Below are 12,494 nucleotides of genomic sequence, written 5' to 3' on the forward strand. Positions count from 1 at the left end.
TTGATCGTCGATTGGCCCGAGCTGTTTTATTAAGCTCCTTCTCGTCATTTGTACGTTACGTAGGGTGAGGTAACGGGAAATTACTCGATGTTCCAAGGTTTCGGCTTGTTAAAAATTGTCGAGTCACGATCATTTTATAGTAAAGTTCTTTAGAGGTAGGTACCTGTGTTTCGTTCATTTAAGTCTCATACGATTATAATTGACACGTTTCAAAGAACAAAGTTAAACTTTACTATGTGCTTTATGCTTCTATCGCAAACTTTCATCCCCAACTTTCACACGTACTGTCGTACTTTACGTACTTCACCACTGTCGGTATCTTTCTCGGTGTTTCTATAATGCAAGGAACCTTGAAAAATATTATTCATTCTGAGTTCTTCGTAGGGGATTAAACCGCATTCAATTATGAGATCGTTGTATCCAAATTTTGACTATTTATTAATTAAATTCTATGGTTTCAGGTAACAATGCAGCTGGTCGATCATCAGCGGTGACAGGATCGGTTCATAGAAGCACCGTCACGTCGAGTAGCCGCGCGCATTCCGCCTCAAGAAGGATCAGCCACCAGCAACGCCAGCAACAACAATCACAATCGCAGCAACAGCAACAGCCTAAGATATCCTTAGGATCTTTACGAAACTCGGATGAGCACGGATCGAGAGGCGGCTCGGCACAGGACAGTTGCGATAGCTCCAACGATTCCGGCCTCGGCTTCGAGGACCGTCAACAACACCTTACGAACGCAAACGTTAGTCAACTACACTATCGTTCGATCAATTTGAGACCAACCACTTCGCTGTACAGTAAACTCTCGTTTATACGAAAATCATTGTTAAAATAGTTCGGATAGTTCGAATAGTTTCTATGATAGAAGTTCAACTGGCTATCCTCTTCAGCTCTTCTTAATTCGTAGATAGATTCATAGGAATCGTGTAATGAATGTCTCGCTTATAAAATTTGAAATGTATCGAACAGACATTAAAGATGCTTTTTGTTATGAATCCCTCGAACGATTGCATTATGTTCACTATGAGTGTACATGTTCGTATAATTAAAATTACTTTCGATATTTCGGAAAGTAGAGGCCTAACTATGAATTCACATATCTGAGTATTAGTATTCACTTGTTCGTATAAACGAAGTTCTATTGCGTTATGCAATTTATTAAAAAGTATTAATCGTCGATGTTGTAAGAAGATACTCTGATAAACGTTTAATGTCGATATCGAACTCTGTTTGATCTTATATAAATTAGTGAAATTTTTATCGATAAAAGAACAGAAATAAGATCGGTAGTATTGTCGGTTCGAATAAGATTTAATCATTGATCGATACAGGAGGAGGTTTAAGACGAATTGACATTCTTTCACTTGTCATTTTGTATATAAGATTTCTCATATGTTGTTCAGCTTCGAAGTGCAAAGCGAGAGTGGAATTATCGTAAATAGCGTAGCGGTTGTATCATTCACGGTTTTCTGTTAAATTGATCTCGAAATAAATATTGTAAACGTGTATTTTCAAAGTCAAAGAATACGTGGACAATATCGAAAAATGGAAGATTCGTGTTACGATTATTTCTTTGATTTTTCAATTTGGTCAAAAATCGTAACAAAATTTTACAAAGGGATAGTCTCAAACTTACGATCGATAGCACAGAGTTTATACGATAGTTACTTGATATTAGAAAGTTGATGAATCGAAATAATTCGGAACCATCGATAGAGGATCATCGTTCGAGTGCCGGGAATTATTTCAAATCGTTCAAACTCATCGATACTGTACGAATCGGATAATTACGTATATATCTACGTCAAAGCAGATCTCCTTAGTCATTTAAAACAGTTCAAACGTTAGAAACATGTTCACTTATCGCATGCTAACTTCGATGTTACTAGCATTTTGTTTATACGTATATCGCGGCGGGTTATCGTGAACGTGACAAAAGCGACTGGCAGAAGCAACAAGCACGGAATTATCGACTATTATCGTCATGAAAATAGCGTTACATTTGCGCTGTTATCAAATAATATATTGTTGTATTATCCGATGAATTTTTCTAACTGTTACGGGCTTCGTAAGAAAATTGAGAAAGGAAGAAAAAAATATATCTTCGTGTTTCATCCGGTGTCGTAACACGCAAAGGAAGTGGAGGAAGTGAAAGATCTCGAACCGGCGAGTCTGTTGTCTCGAAATTATTTTTATCCCGTACGTATGCAACACACAGCGATCCAGTCAACGTCCTGTTAAAAGAAATATTGTGAAACTATCAGAAACGTGCAGCGGTATCTGTGAAGATACTCGAAAGAAATCGCGCGATTCTTTTTTTTTCCTTTCTTTATTCTTCGCTTTTTCTTTTCACTCCTCCTGACTTTTATCGTGTTGCACAAACATGCGTGTCCCGCAGCCACCACCGAGCTTTGATTGATATCGATACATGCAGTGATAAACTTATTCTCGGTCTGCGTGTTGCGTAACAACGCGATATATGGATAATGCCGCGAAGCTCGGCCACGTTCGTGTACATACGTATGTACGTTATACGCGGACGAGGCTCACGCAGATCATACGTTTTAATAATGCGTTGCTTACAACGCGACCGCGATATAGTCCGTGATAATTGAGTAAATATTACAGGCTGGTTAAGCACTTGATATTGCCCAAAGTATCGCGGCTGATTTCAGATACTATAGTGGAACGCTTACGGTAGCCACTTTCGATCGTTAAAGACTTGCGAAGCAAAATCTCGTCAGATAAAACAAACAGAGTAAGATACTTTCACCATTAACGCGTCGTTCTATAACAAAAGGCCTTATATTATCTTCTTATCTATCTATTTCATTATCTGTCATCTAGGCGTTATCTGCTATAGCGTACATTAGACTGCCTTTCTCACACAGTTCCAAAATCATAGTTTCCAAATCAACGAGATATCTTTCTCGTTTCAAAGCTAGCAATAGAAAAGATCTAACACTGAGAGAGCTTGGTAAACTACGTTTGACCCTCGTTCTTTGTAACATCCTATTTCTACCAACCCCGAGAACGTTCCCCAAGAGAGCATCTCCGCTTGATATGTTTAGTCAAAGCCCGTGAAGCTTCTCCTTCGAAAGTTACGCCACTCTCTACCGTGTACGTAAGCGAAATCTAATGCGATCACTCGTAGCCGCCATGGGATCGTCGTTGATTCGACGGCGACACTGACCGGTCTCTAACGGTAGTTGAACCCGGTCGATCAGCGGTTTGATTCGTTAAATTGACCAAGGCAGCTACATTGCACGCACGCATACTCACGCCTCTCTATATCAATCCATTCTGTTGGTCTTAACAGGCTTGGAACGGCGCCGGCGAGGAGGATTCAAAGAGGAGAAAGATGGACATTAAGCTGGAGTCCGAGGACGCGAACTTCTCCTTCCCGGAGGTTACACACACGACCAATTCTGACAGCAAGACGGCCAATAGAGGCTCGTCCAATGGAATAGGTGGATTAGCTACGATCTCAGGAAATAGGACAGGAAACGGAGCCACGGGGAGAGTGGTGGAAGTCTCGAGATCTCGTCCAGGCTTGGGTGTCCTTGCTAAGAGGACTCAGCAGGGCCCTGTCACCCTCACCTCTCAACTGTGTACGTGCAGGACACACGTTTGTTCTCATGTGTCTTCTTTCTTTTTTTTCTTTTCTTTTTTTTTTTTTTTAATACGGGATGACCATAAGAAAAGAACATGATAAGGAATCTAAAAATCTGATGATCGATATTATATCAAATTATGAAAATTGTAATTTCATAATTAGTTCGCGAACGTTTACGCAAATATATGGAATATGAAAAAAATCGATACAGTTGGACTTGTCATGTTTTTCTCGCATGTTCTTCGCATATTTCAGCGGTTACTCGCGCTCATTCGTTTTCTTTTTCATCTTTATCCTTTCTCTTCTGTCATTGGAGGTTCGACGAGTGTCGCGTTCGGATCTGTCGCTAACCCTTTTCATTTTATCGAACATCCGAAACGATGCCGTTGAGTTTATCGATCTTGTTAAGAGAGCAAACTGTTCTCTCGACAGACGGCTTTGAAAATTTATTGCCGTTGATATTGCGGTTTTTTGGTGGAGATACCAGTCGCGAGGTCTGCGCGAGGTCACGAGGCAGAGATAACGATACTCCTCCTGTCGCCGCGTCGTCTTATAGAGATGTTCTTGAATTTCTCGAGAGGATAATTTACAATGGGAATTTTGAGAGGACAGCGCCGTTATCAAAGCGATCAGTACGCGCCGCGTACTGTTTATATTGTCGGGCGCGTGTTAATTGTTCATTTTTAGTGGAGGCACGAGTTCGTTAGATAAATATGTTAAATAAACTTTACGCGTGAAGACTCTTGTTTGTATCTGGATGATGATGAACAGAAAGGAGGACGGAAGAAAGAAGGAAAGGGAAAGCGAAAAAGATCACAGACGACAAATTTTTGTAACTTGTCTTAGAGAATAATACAAACCGATAACCTTCGGCTAGCATGATTTTTTTTTCGACCATATTGTCGCTGGTATTCGGCTAGTCATTAGTTCGATACGTCCACTTCTGGCGAAATATTTCACCTCCCGTCAGACTTTTTACCGTAACGATAAGTTATCTTCGTTGTTTAGGAACCGTTCAATATCCAGTTAAAATAAATCGTCGATATTGTTTCACCGATATGAAAACGCATTATCGAATATAGGTCAAACGAAATTATATAACTTTCACACGTTGTTTCCTCTCTTCGTATTAAAATGAGAATTTAAAACACTTTTCCCTCGTCGACTCCTCGTCTCTTCGTTCGGAAAGAATGGAATTATAAGAACGATATCTGCGAATGATGCCTGTTACACAATTCTATTTCTCAAGTTAGAACCAGAGAAATCAGCATATTTTTACGACTGTCAATCGTATTTATCGATACATATTTTTCTCGGTATCATTTCTATATCCTGATAATTAAATCAGAGAAGGATAACAAAGTTTTTTAACGTACGAAGCTTAAGCTTCGAAGACAACAATTTTCGAATCTTCGGTTCGATTGAACATATTGTAATATGGTATTTTTGTACAACTTACAGGTACTGCTTCTACAGATGGAAAGGTGCAATTGCAAATTATCTGTCAACCCGAGCAACAGCACAGAGCTCGTTATCAGACGGAAGGTTCGAGAGGAGCAGTGAAGGATCGAACCGGAAATGGATTTCCAATTGTTCGTCTCGTTGGTTACGATAAACCAACTACCCTTCAAGTTTTCATCGGCACGGATCTTGGTCGTGTCGCTCCCCATATGTTTTACCAAGCTTGCCGTGTAAGCGGTAAAAATTCAACGCCATGCATCGAACGGAAAATCGACGGTACCATCGTGATCGAGGTGGACATGGATCCAGCGAAAGACATGATGGTCACGTGCGACTGCGTCGGTATTTTGAAAGAACGGAACGTCGACGTGGAGCACAGATTCCCTCAGGAAGCCGGAGTGCTTCAAGGACGTAGCAAGAAAAAATCAACTCGTTGTCGCATGGTTTTTCGTACTAGAATCACTCATCCCGATGGTAGTTCGGAAACTTTGCAAGTTTGTTCTCAACCGATAGTTTGCAGTACGTATCGCAATAAGATTTTTCAGATTATATTTAATTAAATTTAATTTGGCCGCGGTTCTTTTAATTCGATCGACTTCTTTATCCTTAGCGAATGTTTTAAGATTAAAAAAGGTGGGAAAAGTCATTTTTGATAAATATAAAGTGTTCCTTAAAACATAAGAAATCTTTTTGCTAAAATAAAAGCGTGATAATTATATTCCATTGATATAATTGATCGTTTTAGCTCAACCACCGGGAATACCGGAGATCTGTAAGAAATCACTCACATCGTGTCCATGTACCGGAGGATTAGAATTATTTATACTTGGAAAGAATTTTCTGAAAGATACTCGCGTAGTATTTCAACTAGACAACGATGATCTATCGAGTAGTTTGGAGCCGCATTGGGAGTGCGCGGTTCTACCTGACAAGGAGTTTCTGCAACAAACGCACCTGGTTTGTGTGGTACCTGCATACAGGCGGCAAGATCTGGCACCCTCGGAAACGGTTAGCGTAAAATTGTACGCGGTATCGTCTGGAAAAACGAGCGAGCCTCATACTTTCCTTTATACCGCTGCATCTACGCCACCCGAACCATCTGTGGGCAAAATCGAGTCTATAACTTCGCCTCTATCCACTACTAACGGTGATACTACTCTAGCAACATCTCCTGCAGCAGTGTCTCTAACTACAGGTGTAACATCAAACAGTAAGTGAATCTTTCATCTTTGTATGTAATAAAACTCTCTTGTCCTCTCTTAAAAGAATTATATGATTATGACAATTAAACATACAAAAAGGGAAGTAATCAAATGAAGTATCGTTTATAAATGATTTGTAGATATTAGACGTATATATACAAAGTAATGATGTTTCAGCTCTGATTACACAAGCAGCCGCAGGAACAGCAAATTTCTTAACGACTATACAGCCACAACAGCCAACATCTCAAACACCGGAAGCTCTTAAGAGCGATCCAAGTCCGCCACCGGTGACGGCATCCTCTCAGGTAACACCCGTTATGATGTGGGCTGCACAAAGTTCAAATTGTCAAAATTCACCGCCTGACGTGATGATGCCGCCACCAGCTTTGGTAGCGAATCCGCTTTTAAATCGCAGATCATCTTCGAATCTTCAATTAATTCTGCCAGATAATTTGAAGACCGAGGTACTAGACGAGAATAGCGAAAACAGTATGATTAGCGAAAACAGCATGCAGAGTATACCGACGCCGACTGCGAACAGTTCGAATGGTACCAGCCCGTTGCAACAGCTCGTCAGCGAGAATTCGAGGGAAGCACCTCAGGCTAATATGATTAGGTCAGTTCCTGTGACGGCGAACGGTTCACCTGTGCAAGAGGCGGTCAATCTCCTCGGCGTGGTAGATCTAATGCGAAATCCACATCCATTGTCGTTGGTGTCGACACACCAGAACACCTTCGGAGGTATGCACGAAACATCTCAAGTCAAAGTTCTAAGTCCTCATCATATCAACAAAGAAACTAATCCGATGTTGCCGGCAGAAGGCAGCCCTAATGGAAGTCTTCAGGGCGGCGGTGTTGTTGATCTTCGCATGAAGCATCATCAGTCGGAGTTCGCTACACTACCAAATTTTACTGCTACATCAAACGGACAGCTACCTGCACAGAGTGCCCATAGCGTAGAAAAATATCTCAACCATATCGAGTCGAACGTCAAAGAGGCTGAGGGTCAAGAGAATGGATTCGTAGGTACCATACAACAACGAGCTTCCATTATTACTACAGGACGCCAGCCTCAGCAAGGACAAGCTTCCAATATTTTAGCTTCTTCCCCTCAAGGCGTCAAGTTAGATACTCTCGTTAACTCTGGCGCTGAATCTCATCAATTGGTGTCCCCTCTGCGTACCGTAAATCCCAATAGTAATACCATAATGAGTCATGTTTCCGCAGTTACTGATCACGAAACGATCTCGAGCCCCCAACAAAATAGAAGTAGTCCACCAAATAACGTCAAGACGATTCTCGAAGCTTTCCTGCCGGGTCAAACCGTGACACCTTTGCCGGGGAATGCTGCAACGTCCGTTCCATCGCCCGCATCAGTGGTCTCGGAGCAGACTAACGGCGATAGTTTGCTCACTACTATCAACGCTGCTCTTTTACCGTCGATGCAGGAGCCGTCCGTGGCTGCGACCGGTACGTCGAATTCTAACGTTAGTGTACCATCTCATAATCCGTTACAAGTTACGAACGAGAGTATGTCGACAGCGGCGGAGCACATTCCGCAGATTCCGGGTCTTATACAACAAGATGTTGTAGCGATTCAACAAGCGCATCAAGTGGAACAGGTTGTCGCACAAGCGCAACAGCAAGTCGAACAGGTTGTCGCCCAGGCACAGCAGCAAGCGGTCCAAGCTGTGCAACAGGCGCAGCAGCAAGTTGTTCAACATGTGGTGCAGCATGCGCAAGTTGTCCAGCAGGCTGTACAACAGGTGCAAGCGGTACAACAAGTTCAAGTACCGGCCGTTCAGCAGGCTGTCCAGCAAGCAACGCAGGAAGTAGTTCAACAAGCGGTGCAGCAAGCTACGCAGGAAGTTGTACAACAAGTTCAAGCTGTTCAGCAAGCGGTTCAGCAAGCGCAAGCGGCTCAAGCGATGCAACAGGCGGTGCAACAAGATATCGGTTCCATGTTAAATCAGCCGGCAGGTTTCGTTGCTGAAGCTAGTTCTGCTCTAGCGAGTGGAGCGGCCCAGGAACCATCTCAACAAAGGCTAACTAATTATGCCGAGCAAGCGATTAATAATGTAATTACTAACGCTACTCAAGATATTATTAACAATCGACCCATTACTACGACAACCGCGCACGCCATTATCGCAACGAAGAACATATTAAATAGTGTGGCCACTCAAAGCGCGCAATTAATGAACAGTGCTATGGAGGGTATTTTGCCTAAATCACCTTCAGGCCAGAATAATATCGTTGAACAAGTGGCGAATAAAACACCCAACAGTCAAAATGTAAACCCACCTATAGCAAATGCAGCTAATAGTGCAAACGGTACAACTGTTAGAAAGCAGGAAGATGGTATGTTGCCTCAAGAGCTTACCTCGATGTCAGAGCATGATCTGTTAAGCTACATAAATCCGAGCTGCTTCGATCCTCAAAACGGTTTTCTTATGTAGTACTGCCGTATTCTTGTCATTAAAATATAATTGTGTATTCGATGTATCTTAGGATACAGAGAGAAGGCGTGAGGGAAAGGAAATGTGTGAGCGAGCCAGCGAGAGAGAGAGAGAGAGAGTGAGTGAGAGAAAGAGAGAGAGAGAGAGAGAGAGTGAGTGAGTGAGGGAAAGAGAGAGAGAGAGAACGACTGAACGAATGAGAGTAATTAATTCCAACCAGTTGAGTATGAGAGATATAGTCTTGGCTCGGTACGAGTTATATATTTGTGCCACATTGTCGTTTCAGACTTTGTATGTGATAGATATGAAATCCGTTTTTATATGATGAAAATGGACGAAGTTAGCACCACCTTTGTAACAATTGAAAACTTTTAATGTTTTAAGTAAGACGGGCGCACAAGAGCGCGACAATTAGAGTTTCCTTTATCTTCCTTTTTCTACGAGTTGTCGAATGTGATAATTCATTTTATTTATCTCCATCAAATGTCTCTTGCGCATCCAGGTGCCTTTTCTCTATTGTAAAGTATCTGCGATTGGTCTTTCTCATTGCGGAAAAGGAACATTATAAGTACGATACGTGTGTATATGTGTTGTAATAATCAACAATGTACTGACCCCACTCAACTTTAAGTGGAGCCATCGGAATTGAGTGTAACAAAAGTTATGTTTTTTCACAGTACCTTGAATTAGAATCCTACAGGAGTTCATTAATACATTAAAGCATCTTTCTTTCTTTGACTTGATTTCATTCTAACAAATGAATCATCTTGTTGTTTGATGTCGTTTCTATTATATGTTTTTAAGTATAATATATTTCGTATGTTGTTTAATAAATACAATTTTTTGTTAACGATTAATATCAATTAATAGGATATTATGTGATTGCGTTGATGATGTTATCGATAATTACTAGACAAATACAAAACAACAGAGAGATTATATTATATGTCCATACGAAGAATAATTAATACCATAGAAATATATATCATTGAGATTTATATATATATATATAGAGTGCATATAAATATATATATATATATATTTTTTACGTTTACCCAAAGAGAGAAACAGATGATTAGATGAAGTGAGCTTATTAAAGATATAAACGAAATCTATATATATGTATATATAGATTTATATTGTAACATCATGTTACGTCGGGGTTTTCCCCTTTGTTCAAAATAAGGGGTGCTATATACCGCGTGTATGAATACTCGCCAATATTATCTAATAGAAAACAGATTTTATAATGAAGATATTGAAACGTTTATTGTCGTGATATGTCTTTGTAGCAAAGTATATATTTTATATCGAGCATCTATTCACGTGTCACGTGTTTTAATGAACCCGTAAAATAAATAAGAAGACTATGAATGCATTAATCAACTAAGCAGATTATTATATTATGTGGCATATACTTCGTGAAAATCTTTGTAACAATTATTGTACACTGTACGCACATTTTTAGCATTGTCAGCCTAAATATTGAAAAACAAAATTCGTAAATAATGTATTATCATTTTGTTCCTGTAAGTCGAATAAATGTTTCACAGCATCGCTTTCTCGATGATTTTCTCAACTGACATGGGTATAGACATAGTATTAGATTATAAATAAATCATGAAACAATAGAACATTGTATTTTCTCCTTTTGTATAATATTTACAAACATTTTATAAACACTATAGATAATTTAACAATTTACATTTTAAATTAAATAATTTGCTAAAATCATTTTAGTTACATACTTTGCCACTTTCCTTTCTCGCCTTTCACTTTACCTTCTTTTACTAATTTATCAAGATGACGCTCTATGCTGTAGATTACTGCTTCCCACAAATGTTTTGAAACATTCTAGAAATATTAACTTTTATATTATGCATCACATGTTTAGATATGTATCAAAAATGAAATAATGATTATTACCATGTTTAAAAATTTTGCAATATCTGCTTCAGATAATGTATTATCTTTTGCATTTTGCTGCAGGATGCCTAAAATGTCATTTTCTCGTTTTAACCTGTGTTTAATATAATAATTAATTACAGTTTCTGGATCTTCTATTACAGGCCCATGACCTGGATATATCGTTTTTGCCTGCATTCCCAACATTTTTCTCAGAGAAGCCAGGTAGATTTCTAAATCCTCAAAAATGACAGTACCTTCACCAAGAACACAATCTCCACTAAACAGTATTTTTTCGTCTTCGAGCATAAAGCAAGCATGATCGGATGCATGTCCTGGAGTATACTCAACACGAAGTTTAGCTCCTTCTACTTCCACTATCTGCTTATCTTTTAAATTTTCCCATTGAACTTGCGTTTCAAGTTTACTGGAGTTTTTGTCATTAGAAGCTCTTGGTAATTTCCACACTATACTGGTGCATCCTGTGGTATCAGTTTCTTTTAACATATCTAAAACATAATTTACTCCCCCTAAATGGTCAACGTGATGATGTGTAATTAATAAATGTTGAATAGTTGCTTTCTCTTTTTCTAAGACTTCACGCAATACTTTTGTATACTCATTGGAAGATTTTTCTTCACCTGCATCTATTAATATGCGTCTGTAAAAGATAAATATTAATTTGCATTAGATATCATATACCACCAACCTCTTTAACCAATGAATTTGACATTTATTACCTAGTACCTGTACCAACAAGATATGTGTTTGTGCCTTGTAATGTCAGAACTCCTTTGTTACATCCTAAAATTCGTATGACTCTCGAAGATAATCTTGATACTAACGGTAAATCAGTTAAAACTTTCATAGTTTGCCGGTAAACCCAAAGAGAAAATGAGATTAACTCGAATATTGTCGAAAATAAATTAAATTGTGTTTAAGCTATACGTACATTGGTTCGTTTTCTGCACCTTCTAAACGGTGACTATTGCCAGATATAGATAAATTTATATATTATTATCAGCCAAGTCATGACTCGCTAAAGTACTTACATGTCTAATTTGAAAATACGTTGCTATGTCATTCTTATTGCTTTGTACAACTAGAGAGGGAAAATTTTTTCTTTAGTACAGTAGATAGCGCAAAGCATATAAAATTATGAATTTTATCGCTTATTTTATTTTATTGCTTTATAAGTGTCATAGATTCTGTAGTACTTAGAGTACATAGTTACATACAATATTTTGCAAAAAATATCAGATGAAGAGCATTGATTAAAACGCAGTACAAATTTTAAATTTCACTCGGAAAACATAACTTTTAATTAGTTCACCACAATGCACAGTATATTATTTTTTTCTTACTACATCATATAAAAAGTAGAGGAAAATATTTTATTTTAAATCAATATAAGTATGTTTAATTGAAAATTTAGTTAAAAAATAAAATAATACTTCATATCTACTTCTTAGAAATATTTCAATACCTTTACCTTGGATTAAATTTATATATTCGTATTGCAGTTCAACTATTTTCTGATAACTGTTGCCTTCAGAAATATTGCGTCAGAATGAGAATTGGCATCATTAGCATTTGACGATTATGAGTAATAGCCAGAAATTTCTGTGAAATATATATATTTAATAGGAGTCGAGATAAGCTGTTATTCATCGTTTCTAAAAAATATTCCATTTAGGAAAATATCTGTTACTATGGAATTTTTATGAAAAGAAATGTTACTCTTAGGAACTTCTCTAAAAGGTGTTCTCATGGAGCAGATATTTTAAAACGTGGATTAAAAGAGATTCCATAAAATAAATAAAAGTACCAGACCATTAGATA

General features: G+C 38.5%; 2 protein-coding genes across 9 annotated transcripts in view; one reads left to right on the plus strand and one right to left on the minus strand.

Annotated features, from left to right (window-relative positions):
• LOC117232933 (nuclear factor of activated T-cells 5) overlaps positions 1-10,304 on the plus strand; it is a 58,632-nt gene extending 48,328 nt beyond the window's left edge. For 3 of the 8 annotated variants that reach the window (XM_033492719.1, XM_033492718.1, XM_033492721.1), the window contains exons 2-6: positions 462-748; positions 3,326-3,617; positions 5,084-5,602; positions 5,829-6,293; positions 6,463-10,304. In XM_033492719.1, the coding sequence (XP_033348610.1) occupies positions 462-748; positions 3,326-3,617; positions 5,084-5,602; positions 5,829-6,293; positions 6,463-8,747 (3,848 nt within the window). In that variant the 3' untranslated portion in view covers positions 8,748-10,304. The remainder of the gene's footprint in view (positions 1-461; positions 749-3,325; positions 3,618-5,083; positions 5,603-5,828; positions 6,294-6,462) is intronic. The other 5 variants (XM_033492724.1, XM_033492720.1, XM_033492722.1 and 2 more) reach the window with 5 other exon arrangements.
• A 61-nt stretch (positions 10,305-10,365) lies between these two features.
• Positions 10,366-11,766, minus strand: LOC117232934 (endoribonuclease LACTB2). Its single transcript, XM_033492727.1, has 3 exons — positions 11,393-11,766; positions 10,674-11,313; positions 10,366-10,601 (listed from the first exon to the last, which is right to left on the minus strand). Exons 1-3 carry the CDS (start codon positions 11,518-11,520, stop codon positions 10,488-10,490), a joined length of 882 nt encoding a protein of 293 aa, XP_033348618.1. The 5' UTR covers positions 11,521-11,766; the 3' UTR covers positions 10,366-10,487.
• Between the last annotated feature and the right edge of the window lie 728 nt (positions 11,767-12,494).

Source organism: Bombus vosnesenskii, unplaced genomic scaffold, assembly GCF_011952255.1.
Source record: "Bombus vosnesenskii isolate JDL3184/JDL3185 unplaced genomic scaffold, Bvos_JDL3184-5_v1.1 scf7180000013294, whole genome shotgun sequence".
In the NCBI taxonomy this organism is placed as follows: domain Eukaryota; kingdom Metazoa; phylum Arthropoda; class Insecta; order Hymenoptera; family Apidae; genus Bombus; species Bombus vosnesenskii.